At 37.7% G+C, this 14390-nt stretch overlaps 1 protein-coding gene across 8 annotated transcripts in view; it reads left to right on the top strand.

Annotated features, from left to right (window-relative positions):
- RIMBP2 (RIMS binding protein 2) overlaps nt 1-14390 on the top strand; it is a 403010-nt gene that overhangs the window by 368551 nt on the left and 20069 nt on the right. For 5 of the 8 annotated variants that reach the window (XM_052691397.1, XM_052691394.1, XM_052691402.1 and 2 more), the window contains 8 exons: nt 1033-1184; nt 2732-2808; nt 3199-3308; nt 3720-4529; nt 7274-7425; nt 7763-8230; nt 8688-8837; nt 11815-11973. In XM_052691397.1, the coding sequence (XP_052547357.1) occupies nt 1033-1184; nt 2732-2808; nt 3199-3308; nt 3720-4529; nt 7274-7425; nt 7763-8230; nt 8688-8837; nt 11815-11973 (2078 nt within the window). Of the gene's footprint in view, nt 1-1017; nt 1185-2731; nt 2809-3198; nt 3309-3719; nt 4530-7273; nt 7426-7762; nt 8231-8687; nt 8838-11814; nt 11974-14390 lie in introns of all 8 variants that reach the window. The other 3 variants (XM_052691401.1, XM_052691396.1, XM_052691400.1) reach the window with 1 other exon arrangement.

Genomic DNA, 14390 nt, shown 5'->3' with positions numbered 1-14390 from the left:
AAAGACATTTTAGAGCCTTAATCTGTGCATTTTAACCTACTGATTTTTATTCTTCTTAGAGTTCAGGGCTTGCAGCACTGGAGTATAAATGTCAGAAATCCTTGATGATATTTGCTCTCAGTATAAGCGCAGTGGTAACAATAAAATGGTGCTTAAAGAAATGGGCAGGGTGTCTGATTCTCAAAATCAACTGTTCTGAAATAATGATGGTAGTGCTGCAGCAAGTTCTTCAAACAAGAAGAATAATTGTTTGTATTGTGTGTGAGGAAGAAAAGAACACGTGGGGAAACGCAAGGACAGCTTTCAAAGTAAAGCAAATGATGGAAATGAGATCAGTCTATGACCAGCTGCTTTGCCTTAATTGGTGATGTTTTTAATGTATCAGGAAATGGAATAACCTAGCCAGAATAGATTAGAACATTAAAGATTCACTCTAAACATATATTATTGTCACAATCCAATAGAAAAACCTTCAAGATTTATTATTCATCAGATAAAAGGTGCATTTAAATGGCCTTTCTAGATCATTTATGTAGCCCATAATGAACCAGTGGTCCCATAAATAAAATGGCATGTCTAATTGTACTGCATGTATGGTCAGCTTCAGTTCTCTCTGAGTAATTTAAATTAAGTCTGGAGCTCTTCCTTGCCTCTTTTCTTGAAAGGATGTTCAGATTTCCTTGACAGATATCTGCCAGTCATGACAAAATAACAGCTATTTGATGGTCTGTGGATTTTACAAGATCTTACACACAAGAAATGTGGCTTTTTTTTTTTTTTTTTTTTTTACATTATTTGATATTTCAAGGAAGAAGATACATTTCCAGAAACTACTCTGTTTTCTTAAGAACTGATTCCTTGCATTTTTCCTTTCTAACTGTTACTTTTGTTCTTAATGCAAAAACAAAGGGGAAGATTTTTTATTATTTTTTTAATAATGATTTCTAAAATACAGAAAAAAAATAACCCCTTGTTGTTATTTACCAGTGTTTCTTTTGAAAGCAATCATTTATTCAGTTTTGTTCATGCCAGGTCATGAAAGTCCTTCTGGAAGTCGTTGTGTAATTTCGGAGTTTATTCGTCCCCTTCAAATATCTGGAGACAAACCAGAACAGTTGTCAGTCAAACCTACATTCCTGTCAAAGTCAAGATCTGGTACCCCAAGATGCAGATTTGATTCAGACGTGAGTCTTCTTAAATTTCTTGCTGGAAATACATGGTATGGGGCCAGGATCTCTCTTCTTCAGAGACTGATGCAGGATCATCCACCCACTTTTAAAAAGAAAAGACATGAAAATTCGTATTTTTCTGGGACAAATTGTGATTGTGAGCAGTGGGAATTTCACGAGACTTTCAGAGTCTTAGAACTCTATGGATGTATCTAAGGCTTATTCACAGTTAAATACAGATGTGTCCCTACCAAGATGAAATGTGGGAGAATTAACTGCTTTTGAATAGGCTGCAAAAAAAAAAAAAAAAAAAAAAAAAAAAAGCAGTCCATATTAGTCAAATCAGAAAAGGTAGATTAACAATGAGATTTAGGGAAGCAGAACTAACAGCAAGAAACAGAAAACGTGCATGTCAGATTTAATTCCATCTTTCTATTATTTTTGAGTTATCTCACTGAAAATGTCAAGACCACTTTTGCAGTGTTGCTCATTGTGTGCCTTCTTGAGTGTAATTATGTGATGCATACTTATATTATGCAAGCAAACAGAAATTAAGTCCCATTTTTTTAATAGGTATCAGGCATGGGAGGAAGTGTATGGATAAAATCATTAGGAAATAGTCTTTTAAGAAAATAAAATCTAACAGTGGGACACTGCTCTAAAGTCTTACATAATACTATAAAAAAAAAAAAGATATTTTGTGAAATTCTCTCTGCAACTTCTCTGTTCTTAGTAGCAATCTTCTGGAATAAGCATTGGGTAAGTTATGAGCTTTCAGACATCAGGACAGTAACCCTTCAAAAGCTGCCCTGCATCTCCAAAGCGACATGGGGGAGAACACTTGATAGCTGTTGTTGTCCACTGAAAGTGGTGTGTTGGCAGGATGGTGTGTACTGTGCTTTCTTAGCAAGCTAAGCTAAGAGTTCTTAGCAAGCTTAAGAGTTAATTCAGAAGAAAGGTGACTTGCTTCAGTGTTTTTCTGGGGCACCTTTGGTCCATACTGGCAACCAAGCAGGGACACGTTTAGGCCAGAAAGTTGTATTTCAATATTCACTCTGTCCAGACTGTAAAATGCTCATCCAGTTTTGGACGATTTACCTGTTTGACTCTAATGTTAATCCTAGTATCCCCACCTTAATGAAAGTCCTCCAGATCTTAGGGGAAAAGTTCATTTTTCCTGAATGAGTTCAAAGTAAAGCATGAAATAAGTAAAGTACATCCCTCAATATCTTTTTTACTTACTAAATGATAAACAACCAGTCTGTATTTGGGTCAGTTCTGCAAGCTTTTGAGGAAAATTAATGTCTAGACTCTGATCTTATCTGAATCGTTAGGATGTACCAAGAAATAGTTCAATTTCTTTACTGTGCTGGAATTTGAATTACAATTGCTTTATATTCTAAACCTTTCTAAGTAAAATTAACTGATTTTGATTCATATCAATGTTAATTTTCTCTTCTTAATTACATGTGCTTCGATTTTTTTTTTTCGTCTGTCAGGAGAATGATGCATGGAACTTTTAGAACTAAATCTTTGTTGTCTTTTTTTTTTTTTTTTTACAGATGGATAATGATCAGAATTCCAATACCTCGAAGCAGAGATATTCTGGGAAAGTCCATCTTTGTATTGCACGTTATAGGTAACAAACATCATTAGCTGGAGCCAGTTCTTGTTCCTGGTCAAAACCCAAGTGCGAGAACATTTTTAGCAGTGAAGTTTTGGCAGGTGGATCTACAATCAATGTCCCTGCTTTCTTTGAGCACTCTTTGAATAGTTAAGTAACAGGCTGCAGCTATTCACACTAGAAAAGGGAGAAGATAAGGACTGAAAGAGAACTCCCGAGTGATATCTCCTTAATTCACTTTTCAGAATGGAAATTTAGGCCAGGGTTATATATTTAAAAAAAAAAAAACTGAATTACCATCTAAGGTAGCCTTAGAACTGTACACCTCACCTTTTTCACGTTAGTATCCAGTTATGTGGGGGTCGTAAGTATATATGCATGTTTTTCATCTGTACTTCTTTGCAGCTACAACCCTTTTGATGGACCAAATGAAAATCCAGAAGCAGAGCTCCCTCTTACAGCAGGAAAGTACCTTTATGTGTATGGAGATATGGATGAAGATGGCTTTTATGAAGGTAGGTTTTTGAATCTGTGTATTCATGCTAATTGATGCAGATTTAAATCAGTTCACCTGTCAAACACACTCCCTGTGCTCTCCTTCATCTACTATCAAATCAGTTGCTAAAATTAGCCCTATCATCATTATGTTAATTAACAGAGTTTCTGTACCAACAAAGCCGCTCTTTGCAGGCAGAGCTAACTATAAGACATTTTGTATTGCCAGCTTTTCCTGCTTGCTAGATTTAAGGTGACAAGAAAGCTTACTGGCAGTTCTGGGTTTTTGCTACGCTAAATTTTTACTTTGTCAAACTCCAAATGCTGTTTGTGTACAGTTTTCACCTCTATCTTATCCACTTACCGCAGGACATTAACATGCAAGGTCTGTGCTCCTCAAGGACTTCAGTGATGTTTTTCTTTCTCACCAGGGGAGCTTCTAGATGGACAGAGAGGACTGGTCCCTTCGAATTTTGTGGATTTTGTTCAAGACAATGAGACCCGTTTATCGAGCACATTAAGCAGTGAACAAGATCAGAATTTCATCAACCATTCGGGTTCTACTTTGGAAGGAGATATCCTGGAGATAAGTCCACCAAGTCACATAGACTCTAGCGTAATCAGCAACGGTGCAGGGACTCTGGATGTGAACATTGATGAAATTGGAGAAGACATTGTGCCTTATCCTAGAAAAATCACCCTTATTAAACAACTAGCCAAAAGTGTCATTGTGGGCTGGGAGCCGCCAGTAGTGCCACCCGGATGGGGAACCATTAACAGCTATAATGTTCTGGTTGACAAAGAAGTACGGATGAACATAGCCTTGGGAAGCAGAACGAAAGCTCTTATAGAAAAGCTTAACATTTCTACTTGTACTTACCGAATCTCAATTCAGAGCATTACAAATAAGGGTAACTCAGATGAACTGCAGTGCACTTTGTTAGTTGGGAAGGACGTCGTTGTAGCCCCCTCTAATCTCAAAGTGGACAACATAACCCAGATTTCTGCTGAGCTGTCCTGGCTCCCTACAAATAGTAATTACAGTCATGTCATTTTTCTTAATGAAGAAGAGTTTGACATTGTCAAAGCTGCTAGCTACAAGTACCATTTTTTTAATTTGAAACCCAATATGGCCTACAAGGTGAAAGTCATGGCAAAGCCCCACCAGATGCCCTGGCAGCTTCCCCTAGAACAACGAGAAAAAAAAGAAGCCTTTGTGGAATTTTCTACGTTGCCAGCAGGTTTGGTATCTTTCTCCCTAACTCTCCAGTTATGTTTCTGTAAAAATTCCAGATAAAATAGCCTACCCTTTGCTTTATGCTGTAATCAATGTCACTTTCATGAACAGGCTGTGGACTATTTGATTGCTTAATGGTACCTATGACTCATTCCTCTCCTGTGTTACTCCCCTTCTTGTTCCTTGGTACATTTTGGGAAGGTAAGTTAGAGAAAGACATGCAGAACATCATCAAGTGCTAGAATATATTTATCAGAATAATCTCGACTTGTTTTTAGTTAGTTTAGTTACAGTAGTTCTGTTAGCAATTTATTTTTGTTTGTATGGACAGCTCTGGACAGAAACAATTATTATTCTAGCATGTTATTTGTGTATCCAGATGCACTTTTTATGGAGATGATCCATTTCTTCCCTGGAATAGAAAGCAGTATAGATAGCTTAGAGGATCACAGTGATTTAGGGGTGATACAGGTGAGTTTTGGTTGTGTGGTTGTAATCACAGGTACAATTTGAATTTGTGGAGGTAGTAAATCGGTTCTGTTTTGAAAAGTCAGGGCCTTTTTTTTCCCACCTTGCTTTTACATTAGAGATGTAGATAAATTATGAGTCTTCTCCCAGTGAACTGTGATGTAACATTGAAGACTAGAGCTGAAATAGTGTACTACATTGGAAGGGTAATGTCATGATTTTGGAATATATGGTAATACCTAAAAATGTGAACATCTCTTCTTATAGACTTGTCTAATCAAAGACAATTAGGACATTTACTTTATATTCATACTTCTAGAGCACTGAATGCCCCTGAAACAGAGGCAGTCAAGCACAAGTGACTCCTGGCAAATGAAATTCCAATGACATCTACAGTGCAGTGTGTTGTTTGACTCCCTGCTGGGATTCAATTCCAGCAAGGGAACTGGAATTATTTCTGGCCTCTTCCTTGGGTTGAGTGACTTACATGTAAGGACACATGCAGGACAGTTGGTTGAACTTAGAGAAGGAATTAAGCTTGTATGTCTTGTATTTGGGCATTTAGTGTTTTGTTTTCAGTCATTTCAGTGGGATAAGTGGTGATACTATTGCAGCATCTGCTAGGAGGAGAGCATTTTCAACTTTGTACCTGGGAGATGTTGCCCATACGGTGAATTAAATTTGTTTGACTTCTTTGTTATTTGGGAAATGCCTTTCGAGTGAGATTTTTTCAGGCCAAACTCTTAAGAGTCTTTAACTCCCTCTAGTTGCTGAAGCACGCTAAAGCAATAATGACATGTTCTCTGTTGAGATGCATTGCATTTTATTAAATCAATCTCTGTTACAGGCTACAAAGGTAGAAATAAACTCTCTGGAGGTTGTTTGTTTGAGAGAATGGAAGAAAGGTGTCGTCTCCTGCAAAAGCAGATGAATGTCACTGACAGAGACAAGATACTGGAACAGATCAGTTGCCTTCTTCCTGTAAACTGAAGAATTATGCTGAATTGCTAATACAGGCTGTCAGCAAAATAGGGAAGATGAAACTGGCTCCTAATTCAACATCTTATCTTGGGAAGAAAGTCGGTTAGGTTAGATTTACTGCTTTGGTCTTGCTAGTTAAAAATATACTAGGTGCAATGGATGTTATAGGGAAAAAAATCATGTTCTGCCTATGGTGTCATGAACATGACCAGAATTTTATTTCCAAAGATGAAAGGCAGTGATAACAAACCACTGAAATGCACTGATGGTTTGCCAGTGTATCTGGAGGATGAGGCTTGTTTGATATTTACACTTGTATGATGATCTGTTTGGCAGCAGTGAATGCACACAGAATATTTGTAACTTTCTCTCTCAGTAGATGAACAGAAATTAGAGGTGCTTTGTTCACTGGAAAAAGCAAACTCTCAGCTGCTAAGGTTTGTGTTCTCCCAGCTATTACCCAGGTGTGGCTACAGCTGAAACCTGCTTCGGAAATGTTTTATCATGAAGCACTTCCCAGTGTTTGATTGTTAAATAACAGAACAGGATGCCTGAAATATTCATGAACTAATAAACTACAATGTTTCACTTTGGTTCCTGTCCAAAGTAGAGCTATTTATAGTAGCTTGATAACGTCTTTTAATTAAGGATGTACTTGGTGTACTATTTCTCTAATGTATGCTAAATGCCTTCAAAGGTTAGTAGATATACATTTTTATTCAGTGCAGATAAAAGATGTTGAATCCAGTTGTCTTTAACCAACATGCTGCTGATTGAAAAGGTTCCAGTTCTGCCTTGCATCCAGTGCACCTTAGTGTCACTGTGCTTCTGACCTGTGGATCTTGACTTGGAGGCACTGATGGTCACTGATGGAAGCAGAATTCCAAAGTCATTTCTATGAATGCCACATGCATTCAGTGCAAAGATACCAAAAAGTCACTTGCTGTCACTTGCAGCCATTTTTCATTAACAGTGTCATTCTGGGTGCCTTTTCCCTCACATTTGTCTATTAACATTTCTGTTCAAAGTAAGTAGCAGTTATGCAGCCTGGTGGGATAAAAATTGGAGCAAAGTGCAACGCAATTGCAAACTATGTTGTAAATAGAGCTTAGCTAATGTCTGTAAGGCCCAGGATCAGTTCATGTTGAGTGTATGCTTCTGTTTTTACACTGTAACTCAACAACGATACTTTGTCTTCTTGAAAAAAATAAGTCCTTTGAGGTCTGTAGTTTCCAACTCTGAAACTCATCTACGGACTCCAGTCTAAGGCTCAGTGATGACCAGTCTTGCATGTCTTAGGTCCTCCAGCTCCACCTCAAGATGTTACTGTCCGGGCCGGGTCCACCCAAGCAACCATACAGGTGTCCTGGAAGCCACCAGCCCTGACAGCAACAGGGACCTCCCACGGTGCCAATGTCACAGGCTATGGTGTTTATGCAAAAGGTCAACGGGTGAGTTCCAGCATTACAGGTACCATCTGCGTTAGGTGAATTTCTGCTGGCAGGCAAAGGTGGCAATAAATGTGTGATGGCACTTCAATGTCTGCTATGCTTTCTTGCTTTTTATCAGTACTTGTTCTTTTGTTTGTGCTATTTGATCATTAGCACCCTTTCTGTACACATTTCAGCTTTTGGACAGAAGAGTTGGAAAGAATTAAGAAGACTGGTGCTAATTGTTGTGGTGCCCTAACTTTCACTCCATGTTAAAACGTTGAAGGCTCTTCATCAGTGTGGTTGAAGGGAGGGTAACATATCTTCGTGCTAGTATGTTGCTTATTTGTGTACACAGGTGGCAGAGGTGATCTTTCCAACAGCAGAGAACACGTTGGTGGAGCTAATGAGACTAAGAAGTCTTGAAGCAAAGGAAGTTACTGTTCGAACACTCTCTGCACAAGGGGAATCAGTGGACTCTTCTGTTGCTGCCATTCCATCTGACCTACTGGTGCCTCCATCCCCTCTCCCCAGAACTGCTCCCAAATCTAAGCCATTAGCAAGTGCCGGAGCCCCAGAAACCAAAGAAGAACATTTAGGTCCACATGTAAAAATAGATGAGTCATGGGAGCAGACTCGTTCAGCATCCCCTGTTCATGGGCACACACTTGAACCACCTGTCCCTAACTTTCACAGCTCGCTTCAGGGGAGAAGATCTCCATCGCCAAACCGAATACTCCCTCAACCTCAAGGCACACCTGTCCCAAACACTGTTGCAAAAGCCATGGCAAGAGAAGCTGCGCAGCGAGTTGCAGAGAGCAATAGGGTAAAGACCAACTTTTTTCTTGCAGCTTTTAGGGCTTGCTTTATTCATTGTAGGGCTTTCCATCAACTATACTTTTTTTTGTAGTATGAACCCTACTTAGCTTCTAATAAATTCCCAGACCTGAAGATCAGTGTTTTGAGAAGCTGTATATTAAAATTCTGTTGTATCTTCAGCAAATATGCCTTTAACCATACAGAGCATTGATCAACCTTTGACCAACAGTAGAAGCTTCATAGCTGTACTAGAAATGTTTCCAGAAAATAATTCTCAGAGGGGTTGGGGGAGAATGGGGAGGAAGCCTTTCCTAAAAGGTTAGTTAGGAAAACTAACATTGCTTTAAACCATGAGTATATTAAAGCATTGTGCTCGTGAGTTTTTATGCCTTATTTAGCCATTTCTCCATTGGTTGCAAGATGAAGTCATCTTTACAATTTTCCATTTTTTGTTGGTTTGATAGATGGAAAGGAGGAGTGTTTTTAGTGAAAGGAGCAATGCAGCACAGTACGCTAACTCAGATGATGAGGAAGATGGATATGATTCTCCTAATGTCAAAAGGAGGGGGGCTTCAGTTGATGATTTCTTGAAAGGATCAGAACTTGGAAAGCAAGTGAGTAACCTGTTTTTTTTATTGTGCCGGTTATTTAATATGAAATGAGTTATTTTGTGAAGCTCAGCATGATCTTCAGGGCAACTAATTATTGTAACCATACTGTATAATTGTGTGGCAACAGATTAATGTCCTGTTACTGCAGCATTAGACTTTCTGATGAGAACTGAGTGCTTGGTACCATGTATCTATAGACTTTTATACTACATAGCTGTTTAAGTACTGGAAATGCTTTTAAAAAAAAAAAAGTCACATTTGGGCTCTGGGATTTGGGATTTGTGTGTTATTATTGTGTATGAAAGAATGCTGTAATGTTTTGGGGGGAAAAAAACGGAAAGAGGGAAGGATTTTTTAAAGCTGTAACCTGTAATGCTAATTAGCAGAAAATCATATATACTTAGGGAAGGATGCTGTAAGGAATAGAAAGATGTAGCAAAAGAATTTTCCACATCTGTGCAGCTTTTAGTTTGATCCAACTCGAAAAAAACAGGAAGTGATTTTATAAGTTACTTTCAAGGGAGTTGTAAATCCTAGCTAGATGCTTTCTTGTGTCTTGGGATGGCTGAAGAATCTTGCTAGCCAGACATCTGACTTCACATTTTGAAGGCTCTGAGCAGTGCCTTTCTTTGTACCACTTCTAAAACCTTGTGGAGTTTTGGCTCAGCTCATCACAGAAGCTCAATCATTTATTTATGTACAAACATTGCTCCAAATCTCAGGTGTTCCAAATCTGGAGCTTGAGGATTTCATTTAGTGTCATCTTTACATGGAGTGGTTTCCATTTTTTTTTTTTTTTTTAAATATATCCAATCATGCTATGTTTACAAAATGTGCTCATGAGTGAGATGCATCTTTACATCTGTATACAATTAAAATGGTTCTAGATGCAAAGAGACCAAGATTTTTTATCAGGCCCAGTGATCTCACTAAGAAGACTCAGTGTAAACTGTGTATAGTGTTTGTACTGGGACTAAGATAAAATTAGGTTTTTTTATGTTAACAAATATATGTATGTTTGTACTTGACCAAGTTAAACAAACTTGGGTATATCTACTGTAAGCATACTAAGTTGCTGCAAGTAGACCTTAGATCATCCAAAGATTATTTGGAGTGTGTCTGCTTTAATGAGCTCTAAAAACCAATACAGACAGCTTGGATATGAACACTGAAAGTCAGGGAACCCTTAGATTTATGTTCTTTGAAGCCTAAAGAGGTTAAACTTTGCTATCTACTAGTTATGTCCTCGAGGCCAGATTTGAAATCTACCTGGCTTCAAGCCTTCTCAGATATAATTAGAATTTTGTGTGTGTGTGTGAGGCTGAAAGAATTCCTCATCGCTTTAAAACACTGAAAATGTGCTCTGAGGAACAGCAGCCAGATTATATCTTGTGAAACAGCTGCAGTGTGTTAAGTGCAAATTGATTATTAAACGTTTGCAGCTTAGTGAGATATACCTATTTGAAGTTTAATTGCTCATTTATGTTGTTTATGAAAGATCACTTTTACCGTGTGGTTTGTTAGTAAAGAAATAATTGGAAAAAAATGGAGAGACGTAATCTGTGGTGGTTTTCTCCATAAGAAATTATTAGTTTGATATTTTTATTGTAATGCGTTTGTGCTGCTGGTATCTTCAAGAATTGCTATTCTGTATTCCAATCTGTAATCAAATGTCTTAGGCTTTGTATCAGTTTACTTGCCTTAATTTATAGATGAGTGGAAAAAAAGACCTGCAGATAGATGCAAGTGATGTTAAGGTTTTTCTTCAAGTGTTTGAAGAGCATTAGATATGGCCACTCATGGAGATCCTTCATGTTTGGTGTTTTGTGTTTTGGAGGTGGAAATATAGATTTTAAACTCCTCAGTTTGAGCATGTCTCATGAGGAAGGGTAGCATGGATCAGAGATCTGAAACAGTTCAGTTATTGCATGTGAAGTTTGTGTGCCCTTTTCCATACAGATTATACAGATACAGATCTTAGGCAGAACTGCACAATTGTTCCTTATATAATATGTCCTAGTTACGTTTCATGATTTATTTAATCTAGTGCTTGTATTAAAAGATTTCTTTAAATAATTGGGTGGCTGTTTAGCAGGACTCTACTGTTGTTAGTACCACACTAGGTAAGCTGTGGAGGCAACTTGCTAGGTGTGATGGTCCAAGCAAGCATGGATTTATTTCAGCAGTACTGGCATTTGATAATCTGTGAGAGTTTTTTATTTTATGATTTATTTTGTGATCTCGAGATGTTTTACTGCAGACATTCAGCTTCATTTTAAAATGTATCCTTGGAAATACAATGAGTTTAGTTTATGATCTGGTTTGTTGTACATAGCACTCTGGCTAAGCAGGAATTAAACCAAGGCCACACCTGCTTAACAGTTTAGTAGCAATTTAGTGAGACATATATTTTCCTCTTTATCTTCCATCTAATTGGAACTTAAAATATTCAAACTAGTTATAAAAGGCCATTACAACTGTAGCCAGTCCATTCCTGCAATGTTTAACAGAATGAAAGCTTCAAATTCCATCAGCTAGCTATATTATACAATGATGGTAACATGCTGCAATAACTAAGTGCTGATCACTTTTAAATCATTATGTGATGTAACAAACAGCTGTGAAGAACAGATGATATGTGAATTATCCTAGGGCTTTTACAATTTGGTCAGCAAGTCTACTGATGCATGAAGGACCTCTTTAGAGGAATTTCATCAGGACTAAAGCTAGATTTGATGCTCTGTATGCATCTTTTTGGATCACCTATGGATTTGAGACTGGGTTTCTTGAATTAAATGGGAGCATAAATGGAAAAAAAAGGTTTTATTCATAAAACAAAAGAGCAACCTACATGATGTCATTTACATGCAGTATTACTGTGATGTTCAAACCAAGGAAGTACTTCTGGTCCTCATAGGTGGTGCACAAGGAATTTTAATTTCAGTCATTAAAGATTTTTCTTTCTCATTCTGCTGAATAGCCTCACTATTGCCACGGTGAAGACTACCATACAGAGAGCAGCAGAGGTTCTGATTTGTCTGATATTATGGAGGAAGATGAGGAAGAGCTGTACTCTGAAATGCAGCTGGAGGATGGAGGAAGACGGCGAGTCAGTTTGACTTCACACAATGCACTTAAGGTAAGTGTGACTGCAGGGAAACCTTAAGAGTACCTCCGTGGTTTTTTTCTTCCTTCAAAGCACTTTTTCAGTCAATTATGGATTTTGAAGATGATTAAAAATAAGTGCTGTGTAGACTTAGAATTTGTTTCTTCTCTTTTCTTTTTTTCCCCTCTCCATTGTTGGATATCTACTCTTGTAGCTAGTTCACTGTTTTTCTATATGAAATTGTGGAAGTTGCAGCTTTTGCTGTGTATCTGGGATCTTTTTCCTTGTTTATATGACAATATATTGCAAGTACTACTCAAATAACGAGTTGATTATATAAACATGCATACCTATAGGGGGAAAAAAAATCCACCTACAACAATTTAGGCTTTTCATATCAGATGTGTTTTTTCCTATTTTCAGTGCCATCTCTTTCTCTGACTTCAAAGCACACTTGTAAGAAGGAGATTTGGGGTAATGAAGGAATCACCAAACAGGAAATAAGTGTCAGAAATTCCGTTTTAACACTGTATAAGAATATTAATCATGAAATACAACAATTAGATATATGCAGAACACTGAGCTTACTGAATGCAGAGCGTGTATTTCCCATAGTATGTCTGCTCGTGTAAACTGTATTTGCTTTTTATGTGTATATCGATTACACTAAATTCTTCTCTTAGCAAGCTGGATAAATTGAATGATAAGGAAAACCACAGGTGGATTTTTCTTCTAGTATTTAGTTGTTTAACAAAAAAACAGTGCTATTTTCACACACATAAAAGAATTATGACCATCGAAACTGCTTTCATGTACTGTAAACTCAGCCCTTCTATTCTGACACTATCTGGAATGAGAGGGGTACTTTTTCAAAACAAAACTAATGGGTGTTTCAATTTTTCTACTATCATAAAGGTTGAATCTGAAATCCTTCTGCATGCTGCTTCTGACCCTTCCTCTAGAGAAAAAGTAAATTGTCCTCAGACTGTTCCTGTGATTCATGCTTCAGAAACGATACCTATTCCTTAGTTTTATGATAGTATCGCTAATTTTTGATATCCAACCAGGCCCTTAATTGGTGTGATAAGTCATTCTAGACATTTTGAATTCTGCTGGCATACCTTTGTGCATGTTGTGGTGTATGTGGAAGGTGTGGTGCTTAATCTGCAGAAGCAGAACTCAGTGTGAGTGCTTCCTGGGGCAGGGCTCACAGATGTCGGAGTCTCACATGGAGAATATTACCCACCGTATTGTTAGGGTTTTGGATACATGCTTCACGTCAGATTCTGATCCCAAAGTGCTCAGTAATTTCCCCTTCTTTCACAAGATCCAATTTTGCTTTTCAACAGCAGTAGTTAGTTAACGGCAACAAAAAAAAGCGTATTTACTAGGTTTTCCATAGTGTAAACAGGTTTGTGTTCCTCTTGCATCTGAAAGTATGCCAACCATGCACTTTCAGCTGTAATTATTTTCTCCTAAGGAAATAGATATTCTCAAGTAACAAGAAAATGTTTTGCATGCAGGTAAATACTTCCTTTATTGTGAGATTGCTATTTCCTCCAGTGGTTCCTTAAAACAAAGGCAGGTGTCAGTGATAAAGGGAAGACTGAGCTAACTTACCAGATCTGAGTATTCTAAAATGAGGAATACTTGAACTCAGATAAAACTTCCTGCTCGTATCTATTGACTTTTTCGTATTTCTATGGCAGTTTGTCATAAAAGTTTCATGGGACTGATGCACGTTTATAACTTAAGACAGATCAGACATACGTTGTCTCTCCTTGGAGTCCAGCAAAGATGCTACAGAGGTTTCTTCTGTCCCACCAACGTGTGTTTAGTGTAATTACAACACAAAAGTGTCAAAAGCATTATTGTGTTCAGAATGCTTATTTTATTCAAGATGGGATAGTTTGTACCCACTTCTGGTATAAACAGAGACTTTTACTTAGTTCTACTAATAGGCTGATTTTCAAATACTGGCTTTATCAAGCAGGTACAGGATTATGATGGGAGATTTGAGGACAGTGCCAGACCAAGGGGCATCAGAGAGCAGCCAGCTTCTCTGGCTTCTTTCTCTGGAAGCCAAGCTTTGAAAATGATGCTTTTTTTAATTTTTTTTTTTTTTTTTTTAATTTTCTAAAGGAATCTAAAGCTTCTTTAGTGATGTTTGCAGAATTTCTCTACTGTGGCAGGAGTTCTAGGGATATTTGGTACTTATATAGGATAATATAATAGATGCAAAGCAAGAAAGCTTGTTAGAACAGAATTTTCATTCTCAGATATGGGTTCTGGCTACAAAGAAAAATTAAATTCCAATTTGTCATGTGGTAAGGATCATACTCAGCACTAGTGCCATGTTTTAATGCCATTCTCATTCACCATGCTGGAATCTGTATGCAGCTTCTGTTGCTTTGTTTTAGATGCATGGGTTTGTTCTTGTTAGAGCATCG

This window comes from Tympanuchus pallidicinctus, unplaced genomic scaffold, assembly GCF_026119805.1.
Source record: "Tympanuchus pallidicinctus isolate F22 unplaced genomic scaffold, pur_lepc_1.0 scaffold28, whole genome shotgun sequence".
Classification (NCBI taxonomy): domain Eukaryota; kingdom Metazoa; phylum Chordata; class Aves; order Galliformes; family Phasianidae; genus Tympanuchus; species Tympanuchus pallidicinctus.
The sequence above is the reverse complement of the archived record's forward strand: the minus strand, read 5'-3'. Positions and strand labels throughout refer to the sequence as shown.